Below are 12,685 nucleotides of genomic sequence, written 5' to 3'. Positions count from 1 at the left end.
TAAGGAGGTTCGATCCAATCACGATCTACGTCCCCCGTTACCAACCTCTCCGTCACGAGCAAGGCCTTTTTCACTATCTTTGATTGACTTATGGTGCAATCCAACCTTTACAACGCTTCCGGTGACTTACAACTAAGGAGCACTGATCTTTTTGCATGTTGAGCTTTTCGGGACCTCAACACGACCCACAATTTAATGAACAAGAAAATCAAAGTTACAATTGAAAGCTTCTCTTTTAACAAATGATATGAACACAATGAAATATTAAGAGAGTAGGCACAACACTTCAATAAATCACAAAAGATATAGCTCAAGTGTTGTGTGAAAAACTTTTATTGATATATATTATTTTTCAAAAAGTTACTCACTCAAAAAGTTTTTTAACAAATAAATATTTTGATCTCTTAAAGATTGAAAAATAAGGTAGATAAGATCAATAAATAACTCTCTTTAATGCTATAGAATTCTTACTTTAAAGGAGGTATAAAGAGAGGTATTTATAGCCATCAATCAGGAGATTCGGACAAGTGATTTGGACGTTCGCTTCGGACAGGTAACTAGCCGTTTGCCAAACGGTAAAAAATCTAAACGTTGAACACCACATCAGGAAGTCTAGAAGACCCTATCCGGACGTCCGGATGGGCAATTGTTTTGCCCATCGAATTTTTCTTTTGTCGTGAAAAACGTTCTTTAAGGTACTTGTAAGGTTTTCTTATATACTTCATATAGATAAGTAATTTCATTAAGATTTAATTGTGAAAATCAAATTTCTTATCTTTTAAAAACAATTTTTATCCAAGTAAGGTTTGTCATGATAATTCTTGTGCATAAAAATTGTTTGAGCAATAATCGGTGCAAAATATTAAAGTGTTTTACCTTTACATTTGAGTATAGAAATGCATCTATAGCTAATGTCTTCAATTTCTTCATTCAATGCGATTTTGTGCGTGAAAGCTCGATTTCCATTTCCTCATTCATAAATCTTCAATCTTGCTTGTGTATTAGTCGTTTTGTGCCAAGGTTTTATGATTCTCGATCTAGATCTTTCGTGTCACAAATTTGCAATAATCACTATCAATAACTTAAATTCAATTTGTTAGAATTAAACGCAATTTGTTTGTGATAATCAAAACAAGAAGTCAACCATTAAGTCAATAGTACCGTGGCTAATTCCTGAACCAATGAAGCTTCGTACCGACCGACTTTAATGTGTCGACCTTGGATTTCGAAGGTGCCGCTCAGCACACGGTCTAATAATGATCAACACTCGGTGTAGGACTTATCCACGACCATATGGTACTAACATTTGGTCTCTTGAATATTCGTGACATGGTGAACTAAATTGTCGTTCTAAAAAATATTTGACAATTACCCGTAAAATATAATATCTCACAAATTTTCAAATACTTACTCATAGAAGAGCTAGACGAAATAAAACGTCAATTCAACTAGTTATAGACCATTCGTGCCCTAGAAGTTCTCTCTTTTATGTGGTTAAAGATGGAGCGTTAAATTTGCTTAGCACTTTGTAGAGAACCTTTAGTGATCTCGCAATCACACTATCTCATGCAGTGTTTCTTCGTCCACAATAATTTAAAAAGTTGTTAAAAATTGAGGTTAAAATCAATAATTAATTTTAATAAATTAGTTGACCTGGGTTTGGCCGCAGCCCACCCAGTGAATCAAAAGCTTGCTGAGGAAAATGGTTCCAGAAGCCAGGCCTGTCGATGATTTTGGCTTAGTTAATATCATGTTGTAGTTCTGATGTATAATTTAGGATCTGTCCAGGAAAATGTGGAACTGGCCTGACAGGCCTTGGAGGTGGCCATAATTTCCTCATATGAATCTTTTCATTGAAGAATAGGGAATTTAATTTCTGAAGTTTAGGAAATTACTCATTCTACTACAATCATTGTGTGACAATAAAAGACATTATAAAATAATAATCACCCTCAATTTGCATATTTCCATTTAAATTCAGTTAGTTTACAGATTTGAGTTACTTATAATTTTAAAATACCATTTTTTCCACCAAAAATTATACATAGGAAAAGAAAGTTTCTTCGATAAATAAATTCTGGAGAAATGAGCTTAGACAATACATTGACACATGCAGAAAACTTGAAAAGAAACGCTCCAACATCAAATGAATTCTCTAAGCCAGAGGACAAATAAAGGAAGAACCAAAAGCAATCCTATATTCTCTATTCTTGAGTCCATTCTTAGCGGCAAGGCAAACCCATTTGCTCCAAGCTATTTCGCAGCCACATCACTACACAAGAAGATAAATACTATTACCACAATATAAACACATCATATTATGATTTTAATAATGCAAGATAAAATATTTACTCTGCACAAATGTAATAACGTAAAGACAATTGTTAAAATCAAGTTACAACTATCTCATCTAAAAATTAGTTGGTTTCCAATGAGGTTAGACTAAACCTTTCAAGGCATTGAACCACGATCATATGAGACCAACCCATGGACCTAAGAACTACCTTATTGCTCACCAACAATATCTCCCTCAACATGACACTCTTGTGACTCGAATCCATTACCCTTAATTCTGACGTTACTTGTTAGATTAATTTTAACTATATCATCTAAAAACCAATTGGTTTCCAATTATGCAAGACTAAACCTTTTTGGCATTCAACACCATCAATTAGAAACCTAACCCATTAGCATAAGAACAGCCTTGTCATTGCATAACAACAATAAAAAAACAACAGAACAATTCGAATAATTCCTTGCCTACAGGTGCTGCGTCGACAGCATCTGTATAGTGCATTTTTTGTGTTTGTTGTGTCAAAAACCAATGAAAATCCACAAAGTGTTGATTTGTATGAATTTCGTCAAACTTTTGTACAAGGAATTGTTTACAGGTGCTATGCTGCAACACTCGTATGGTCTTTTTTTCTTTTTTTTGGCAACATCCAGTCAAATGTCGTCCATGTGTTGTCTGTAAAAAAATCCTATCATTGAGCCTGTACAAGTAGCCCAGTTCAAAACAACAAGCCATATGATGTCATACCTTTTGTTGAGCTTCTGATTTATACTTGACTTGAAGCAATTATTTAAAGCTGATGATGAGGTTAAAGAAGCCTTCAACAAAGCAAGAGCCTGTTACAGAAGCATGAGCTTATCAATTTATTATACTGAGTATGAAGAGGAGAAAGAAATTGCTCTACAATCTCCAATATTACACGAAACAAAACAAATCCGACTCTAGAATATACCTCAGTCTCGCCTATAGTTTCTTCCTGCTCTTCAATATCATTGAGAGGTACATTTAGTTCTTTTAGGAAGCTAATACTCGATGACGGAGAAGATAGTTGTGTCACTACCAATTTATCCGACACTACAAACCAGCATGGTGCCTCCATAAATCTACCAAAGCAATCAACGCTACCAGTTGGGCCCCTTGGGTCAAGAAGGTTTGATATGTTTATAGCATCACGAATTTGCAATGGATTATTTTTGCACTTGTATTGTTTTAGAACTCCGGCATTTATTATTTCATTCTTGGAAATAGCAAGCCACTCCGAGTCCAAACACTTTACTGTTCTGTACAAGTTATCAACACATCCTACTCCAGAGTTCAAGTCCAAAAGCTTTACCACTGATCCAAGCGGAACCGTACAAAAGTTGAAGAGAAAATCGATAAAATCTTCCCTTACTAACAAACTCAATATCTTGTTTTGCGACTTGCTTAAAATTAACTTAACCCGGAATTCAGTATGATTTGGCATTGTTTTATTTTCACTGCTTGGTGTAGGTGAATTTCTTGGATCCACAGGTATCGAAATATTTGAAAGTTTTCTTTTCCCCAAGAATAATTCCGTCAGAGGAGTCTTTGAGACCAAAGAAAGCTTAAGCAACTTAGAAACCTTACACAACACAGCAAAAGAAAGACGAGTTACATAATTGTGATTACAACTATAAGAATTCCATTGATATTAGAGAAAAACCAGACACGAGAGCATCAAAGTTAAATAAACAACTTATATACATCATAACACACATACCACACATATACACTTGCAAAAAGTTTAAAAACAAAATGAGTGTGTTATGATAAAAATATAGAAAGAAAGGTTACTTTTGTTAATATCTTAGATTACCTCTTCTAATCCAACATCAACAGACAACTCTTCAACCTGATCAACATCGCTGAAACCCAAATTACATAGCAACTGCACCAGAGAAATCGGATTTCCAGGTAGCACCTGTAGATTATCTGTAATCACACATACGGTCGTTCTTTTAACAAAATGTTCGGGATCCAAGGGTTGAGACTCCTCAGATTTCTCTGTGTTGGCTATGCTTCCACAAACACACTTCGTGCAAGGATAATGACTCTTCCTACAGCAATATCTATTATTACAAGAAAAGCATATCCCATTGCTTGTGTCATCAATATTCAGTTTAAGATTCTTGCAAACAAGAGCACGAGGGTTCCTTGGGCTTAACAGTATCGATTTACATGCCTCTGTGCAGAATTTGTCCGCACTAAGCTGTTCAATGCTTTGGTACAAGTTGTCCATGCAGCCAATGGAACCAGGATGGTTTTTCGTGACACGAACAACAGTTCCCAGTGGAAGTGTGAGGAAACTGAGCAAAACATTGACAAAATCACTAGTGGCTTCCGCCGCGAGGACTCGGGTTTTCTTCTTGTCTACTAGAAGTTTTAGTGGGATTGTGGGCTTAATGTTTTTCTTATCGGTCGACATAATATGATGATGTAAAAGACTGAAAATCAAGGTAAGAGAGATAACAGTTTTGACTCTCGAAATGACAATGTTGCTGCTCCAAAAATGATTCATTCAGAGATATTTATAGCCATTTTGACAGAATACAAATTAACTAGATTTCCTTTGGTATTAAGCAAAGTGGAATCCGTAAAGACTATCAATAATGGTGCACATTTCTTCTAGAAGAAATCTCTAAAATTAACTAGAGTTCCTTAGGTATTAAGCAAAGATTTCCTTAGGGTAGAGTCTCGGCGTACCGGTTATGAACGTTTTTTAAAGTATCGATTTTAAATGTTTATGAGCGGATCAATTTTGAATGATTTAGTAGCGATTTTTAAAATTGTCCAACATATGCTTGAGAGTTATGTACCCTAGTAAAATTTTCAATTTATATTTTCTTATATGATTTTTAGTCATAAGTAATATTTTATTTATAAATAATTTTTTACATATAAGTTAATGTTAAAATTAAAAATTAAGCCCCTGTTCGTTTCCAATTATTTGAATATAATAATGCATTTTACGGAAAAAAATTTCGTACATGGGGTTTTATTGTGAGATAAAAAGTCAAAAAAATCAGCTTCCCCAATTTGAATTGATTCAAAATTCCGATATCAAAGGACAGTAGCATGTGAAAATTGAAGACTTCACTTTACTTTTACCCTCTTTACCCGATGCCTTCCACCACTCTTTAATGACTCTTTACCTTTCTCACCCAATTGGACTAGCACCCATTTCCATCAATAAATTTTTATTTACAAGTTAGTTTCGAAGAAAATATGTTGGTTGAAAATAATTATTTTATAAATGGTAAAATTAGAAGAGGATATGAGAATTGGTCAAAACCTGCCTATTATGATGGGTTGAGAGAATCGGTTAAAAGTACACTATACTGGTTCTGGGCGGTCTTTAAACCACTCAAAGTTCATAAAAAAAAAACTAGCAAGTACCGATTTTTTCAACCCCTTATAAACAATACCATCCAAAATCGGTGAAATATGGTTAATTAGCAAAAAATCTCACTAACGTTTGTACTCATTGCGAAAATGGTTCCTATCGTTTTGAACATGCTATTTACACTCTCATTTCAAACCTTTCTTGCAGAATTGGTTCTTTCCGTCATATTTCGTTAAATATATCTGTTAAATATGTGTAATTTGATGTAAAAGGTTCTTATTTGCTGTAATTAAGCAAATAGTCTCTATCATTTCAATTTTGACATTTAGATATTCAGATCGACATTTTTTTGCTTAAAAGGTCCTTGTCTCCATTTTTCCATTATAATATTATGAAATGACTAATTTATTATCATATTTAAAGAACCAAATAGAAAATAGGAATAATATAAACAAATTGTATCTAAAATTTCTAATTATTTTAAAAGTACAAATGAGTCTCAAGAAAATAATTGAAACATTCTAATGGACAGAAACATTTCATCTTCCCAATTAACCCTCATACCCTACGCCCATCCCCTACACTCCACCACCACCACCACAAAATTAATTAAAGAGATAATTAACAGTATAAAAAAAGTAAAAAAAGAACTAAAAATAAAAAAATTATAAAAACAAAATGATGTTTATTCCACATCAAATATTTTTACATACTTTAATTCTCTTTTTAATTATTTTGGTGGTGGAGGATAGGCGTACGGGTAGGCGTAGTTGGGTTATTTGGGAATATAAAATATTTTTTTATTAGAAGTTTAAATTTTTATGAGTGAGATTCATTTGTAATTTTTAAAAAATATTAGAAACTCTAGATACAATTTTTTTATATTATTTCTTTTTTCTATTTGTTTATTTAAAGATGATGATAAATTAGTTATTTCATAATGTTATAGTAGAAAAAATGGACACAGAGACCTTTTAAGCAAAGAAATGTTGATTTGAATATTCAAATGTCAAAATTGAAATGATAGGGACTATTTGCGCAATTACAACAAACATTAGGGACCTTTTACATCAAATCACACTTATTTAACGGAAGGATTTAATGGAATATGACGGAAAGGACCAATTCTGTAAGAAATGTTTGAAATGGGGATGTAAGTAGCAGGTTCAAAACGATAGGGACTATTTTCGCAATGAGTATAAACGATAGGGACTTTTTTGCTAATTATCCGTGAAATAAAACTCCCAAGCCGGCCTTAGTTATTAAGCAAAATTAATTAATAAAATAATAGAAAAATAGGAATTATCTCAAATGCTTCCACTGCCATAATAAGCTCCCGTTTGACCTCCATTATCTAAAAATTCATTTTTCTTCAAACTCATTTTTAACCACACATTTATTCAATAAAATAATTTACACATAAATCCAACTTTTTTCTACTTTTTAACCACACAATCTCCAAAAACTCAATATTACAACTCATTTTTATTTATTGTTAAAATGTTTTCTCTTCTATTGTGCATTATTCTGAAATACTTTATAAGTACTGTAAGAATAATATTTGATACCAATTTGTTTGAAGGATTTGATGAGTCTCCAATGAACTAAAAAAAAATAAAAAAAATTAGGATACAAGTTTAAGAGAAGAAAATTGTATTCTAAAAACACAACCTCGATTCAATTTTTTGTGATGGTAAAATACTACAGATGAGCAACCTTTATACTACATTTTGTACATAAAAATTAATTACTGATACATGAATTTAAACAACTATTAAAATTTCTAGATACATGATATAAATAAATTCATCTATAATAACTCTATATCCATGTATATCGAGATTCATCAATTCAAGATTTATTGAGTCTAGATTAATGTGAATATTAATTAATTGAGAAAAATAACAAGAAATTCATACACAACAACAATTTTTTGTAGTATTTATTACATATTGAAAAACGAATTTTTGTTATTATTGAAATAATTGAATTGTATTAGGGTTAAAATTGTCCCATAAATAATTTTCACTTGATATGATATTTAATATATGGATAATTATGTTCACACCATAATTTTTATCTTTTACACCACCTTTTAATTGTACTTTTTTCCCTTTTAATTTTACTTAAGGTTCTTAATCTTTACTCCTTATAACACTTATGTCCCTAATGATTCTCATGTTATTCTTATCCATAAACTTTCCATTAGTTAATGTATTTTGTATTTATAGTAGTTTTATGTACAAAAGTCCGTTGGAAAAATGAAGTAAAAAACTTATTTTTTCATCACATTTTTAAAAAAGAATAAATAAGAAGTACGAAAAATTATTTTTCCCTCATTTCAAAACATAAAAACAAAACATTTTGACATAGATCATTATCAAGGATGAGATGTACTAATTAGTGAAAGGTTGAAAATAGGAATTTGACGGAAAAAAGGTTAATAAAATAATTACTAAAATGAGCGCGGATTGAGGAGCCCAATTGCAATTAAAATGTGGTATATCGAATAATAATATAACCGCCGTTAATATATTATAGATAATATTAACTTTAAGGAAATTTTGCAGTAGAGCTTCCAATCTTTCAAAAAATATGCAGTATGATTTCATATTATTTAAATCCAGATAGCTATGAAATTTTTGAGAACTGTATGTCATAAGGATGCTTGGACGTTTTTGCACATTGGTTGATCAGAAGTTAAGACTCTTTTGACCTAGTTTCGCCTGAAGGCAAAAATGCCCTTCATTTTTCTTAATTTTGAAAACACAAATATCAGTTGAGTACCTCTATGTGTATACTCAGGGGCTAATCCAGGATCGAAGTCCAGCGAGGACGGGTTGATTGTTGACCGTTGTAATAGTCTGATCATTTATTAAAATTTGGTTACATAATATTAAAAGTTATTCAGTATTTATGTAAATGAACTAAAACGTCAAAATCATATACATATGAAAATCACAAATTGCAAACATAATTTCGTAGACATAAATTCCCAAATTGATAATCATTGCTCATTAAAACATAAATTACTTATCATAAATCAGTAAAAATAAATTTCCTTATCAATAATCATAACTTATAAAACATAAATTACTTATCATAAATTACAATTCACAAGCCTAATTTCATAAACATAAATTCCCGAAACAATAATCATAACATAATTAACAATTGAACATTCATTACTCAATATCAACAAGTCTAGTAGCCAACAAAGTTAAAAAAAACAAAACCCCAGAGAGAGAGAGAGAGAGAGAGAGAGAGAGAGAGAGAGACTCACAGCACTCGGACTGGGCTCGACAGTCAGCAGGAGACAACAGAAGTTGCAAAACATGGAAATTGCACAAAACATGGAAATATGGAATACCTTCATATTAATTATTAACCCTAAAACAATTTCAATTGCAAAAAAATAAAAATAAAAATTCTATTTCTATTTCTAGTAAATTGCACAAAAAATAATTCCAATTTTTCAAACAGATCACATATGAAAATATGGAATACCTTCATATTAACCCTAAAACAATTTCGTGCTGATTATTGCAAAATTTAAATTTGATGATTAACATAAATTATTGTTGTTTGCCTCTTCTTCGATTTCGAATTCGAATTCGAATTGACATTGGAATTATAGAATGGAAAGGAGTGCACTGTGTGGATTGGAGAGTGGCGAACAGAGGAAAAGTAGAAAAGGGTTTGGCTTTCTCTTTCACGATTCGGGGATTGAATTTGGAAATTTCTCATTTTCGCGTTTCGCCCCTGCCCTTTGCGTTTCAGACTTTTAGGCTTCAGCAATCAGCAAACATCTTTGTGGTTTGGGGCTTTGGTTGGACCAATTCCAATTATTAATGGAATTGGGCATTAGGGCTAATCAAAATTGGGCAAAAAATTACCTTAATCAATTCAGCCCAGCAATTCGACCCAAACAAAAAAAGAAAAAAGAAAAAAAAAGAAAAAGAAAAGGGATTGTCGTCTTCATTCTGTCATCTTCGTCTCCTCTCCGGCTGGCTCTGCAACTCCACTATTTGCTACTCGGCAGTTCTCAAGACTTCGACGGAGCCAGCACACACGGTCGCGTCTTCTCGCCGGGTGCTAGCTTCGCGCCTGTGTATACTTCCAAATGGAGAACGAAAAAGTTTCTTCATCTCTATTCGATAATGGAGTCCCCAATAACCCTTAAATTTGACGAAATTGTGACAGAAATGGCTTGCCATCTCATGGGAGACTCCCCAGAGCCCATATATCGTGCGTATTCGATTATTTTTGTCTTTCTTTTTGCACTTATTTTTCGTAGAAAGATATCTTTTGAACAATGCTTTAGGTACATAGTTTTTTGACAGAAAAATCTTACAGACAACACGTGGCGCAACATTATTTGAATATGGGAAAAAAATAGTCTAATCATGTTTTGCCACATTAGTGTTGGTACAAGTTCTGTTAAAATTTTCCTGTACTCGTTACTTTATTCATATCTTTTTACCTTGTATTATAATATGCTAGGAGCCTCGGATTTCTCAATATACACGGTTTTTGAAGTTTAAAATCTTTTTTTTATTATGGATTCGTGATGTTAATCATTAAGGTTTAATGTCCATATTTTCTTCACTTGAAAAAAACTCTCCTAACATGCTCTCACACTTACCTTTTTTATGGCTAGTAATTCTGAAGCTTCAATTCATAACATGAATGACATCCAAAATCATTTAATTCGTACACTCTATTAGTTTTGTTGTCCATTTCTCTTCCCAACGAAACAAGAGGATTTGTTTCATCAGAGGATGATTCATCATAAAAAGAGTCGGAACTAGAAGGCATGTGAGTTTTTCTATTATAATCGAGAATATATTAGATTCATTAGTGTTTTTGTTAGCTCAAGGGGGCAATAATGACTTTTCTTTAGAATTCGGCTACTTGATCGATCGATTAATATTCAACCCAACTAGGATAGCTAAGAAGCGTAGCGTATCTGATGGAGAGAAACGAAGCAAATACAAGGATAGAAAGAAAAAACAAACCGAGTGAAGCAAGCCTATGACAGTGGTTTAGAAAGGTGAGTCAAGGTTTAAAGGGTCCGATGGTCACTCAATCACTCATCTAGGGCTTTCTTGCTGTCAAGCAACTCTTTCCTCATTGGCTTTTCTAATCTTCCTTCTACGCTTTGTTATCTTAATTGCCGATTTAATCACTTTCAAGGGAGTTGAAGTTCTGTTCGAAAACGAAACCAATGATAGTTTTACTAATGTATGTTTGTGTAATAGTTATACAAAGATTTATGTGACCTTATAATTTGTTTCTTTTTATGTTATTTATTGTTGAATCTCGAATTACATATTAAAAGGTAACCTTGTATGAATTAATCTTAACATGCTCATACAAGATAGTAAGAAGATGCACAAGGTACCTACTGTCCTTAGCATTTCATCTAGCTCGTTTTAGTACTCCAATCTTAAAATTCAACAATTCGTTTGGATTTTAAAATGATCAAATTGCTCATTTAAATTTCTTGAATTTTACTTGAGATTCTATTTTAAAATGTCAACTTTAGTAAAAGAAATAATCAATTTTTTATATGTTTGATTGTTCATATTCAAGTGACGTGCCAACTCCTTATAGGTTGATTGTTTCTTAATTAGCTGACATAAGATTTTCCCTTAACATATACAACTCTGTAAATAAAGCCATATTTTCTATAATTTATTTACATAAAAATAAGACATAATTTTTTGTTGTCATTGCGACAAACATATCTATCTAAAAGGACCTCTTTATATTGTTACTATTTTTCTACTTTCAGTCACCAATATGCAAAGGAAAAAAGAGATGAACTGGAAAGTGTTATCAATTATTGATCCAAAAAGAAACATTTAACAACTCAAAAGGAAGGAAAGGAAATGACCGATTCACATTAAGACAGATTCTCACGCGTTGAATTGTTTCATTTTGGTGCCTTGCAAAAACATTGATAATTGGTATATAACCTGCTAATATAGACTATTGACCGACCCACTAGTCTCATTGACTTCATCGTATGATACTATTTAACATTGTTGACATCAAAATTTGTAAAGAGTAATCTCGTGTCAACTTTAAGAAAAGGGGCGAGCTTCCCTCTTATTATAAAAAAAACCACGAATTATATTGGGAAGACGTAATTGTTTAATGAGTTTGTAAAAAAAGTCACTTGTCCTTAAGAAGACTGTTTTTCTACTATTTATACATGGCTCTAGTCGAAATTATGTCACATCAATCAAATCAACCACAGTTATGACACCGGTTTAGTTGGTATTATGGGATGTATTTACTAAAAAATAAAATTATGTGACTCATATAACTATATATCTCATTTAATATTACTTCCTAAAACCTTGATGGACATTGAACTGTCAGTGATGCCAAATAAGATTACTCAACTTAATCTAGCAATGCTCTCGCTATGTTTTTTTGCCTAGTACTTGGATTGATTTTGCCCGACACGATTTTAAAAATTTGAGCCTTTTAAAATACCATAATTTGACAGTTATTTATATAGGGTGGCGGATCAAAGTTTTGAGTTTTGAGACATGCCAAATGTATTGGATGATGAATGATCTTACTATTACGTAAATATATAATAACAATTTGAGTTATGCTCAGAGTTTGAGTTTGGAGATATGCCAAAGGTATTGGATAATTAATGATTTTACTATTACGTAAATATTTTGTAACAATTTGAGTTATCCTCGTGTCCAAATTTTCTTTGTCTCGTCTCATCTCATCATGTGGTTAGTAAGTGACTGGTGTACAAGAATAGTATTCTATTGATTTCTAAAGAGTCCATAACTCAGATTTTTAAGTATTCTATTGACTTCTAAAGTAGAGCCTATAAATATACAAATGAAGAAATTATATATCCCCTTGGTTTCACATTTCGATATGGAAAAAGCCAACGCTGTCCTAAGCAAAAGCCTATAAATAAACACTACAAATAAAAAGAGAGGAGAGGTTCATTAATTCGGGGTAGTCATTCACAATGAGCTCATGGTGAT

At 32.1% G+C, this 12,685-nt stretch overlaps 1 protein-coding gene across 2 annotated transcripts; it reads right to left on the bottom strand.

The window, feature by feature from the left end:
* Positions 1-2,038: 2,038 nt before the first annotated feature.
* Positions 2,039-4,816, bottom strand: LOC111373849. Of its 2 annotated transcripts, none has more exons than XM_022996433.1 (4): positions 4,131-4,816; positions 3,246-3,896; positions 3,041-3,129; positions 2,039-2,272 (listed from the first exon to the last, which is right to left on the bottom strand). In XM_022996433.1, exons 1-4 carry the CDS (start codon positions 4,737-4,739, stop codon positions 2,254-2,256), a joined length of 1,368 nt encoding a protein of 455 aa, XP_022852201.1. In that variant the 5' UTR covers positions 4,740-4,816; the 3' UTR covers positions 2,039-2,253. The 2 variants fall into 2 exon arrangements, with proteins under 2 accessions (XP_022852201.1, XP_022852200.1); XM_022996432.1 differs by lacking the exon at positions 2,039-2,272 and adding an exon at positions 2,688-2,968.
* Positions 4,817-12,685: the final 7,869 nt, after the last annotated feature.

The sequence above is a fragment of the Olea europaea genome, unplaced genomic scaffold, assembly GCF_002742605.1.
Source record: "Olea europaea var. sylvestris unplaced genomic scaffold, O_europaea_v1 scaffold1168, whole genome shotgun sequence".
NCBI lineage: Eukaryota > Viridiplantae > Streptophyta > Magnoliopsida > Lamiales > Oleaceae > Olea > Olea europaea.
This window is presented reverse-complemented; position numbering and strand designations above follow the sequence as displayed.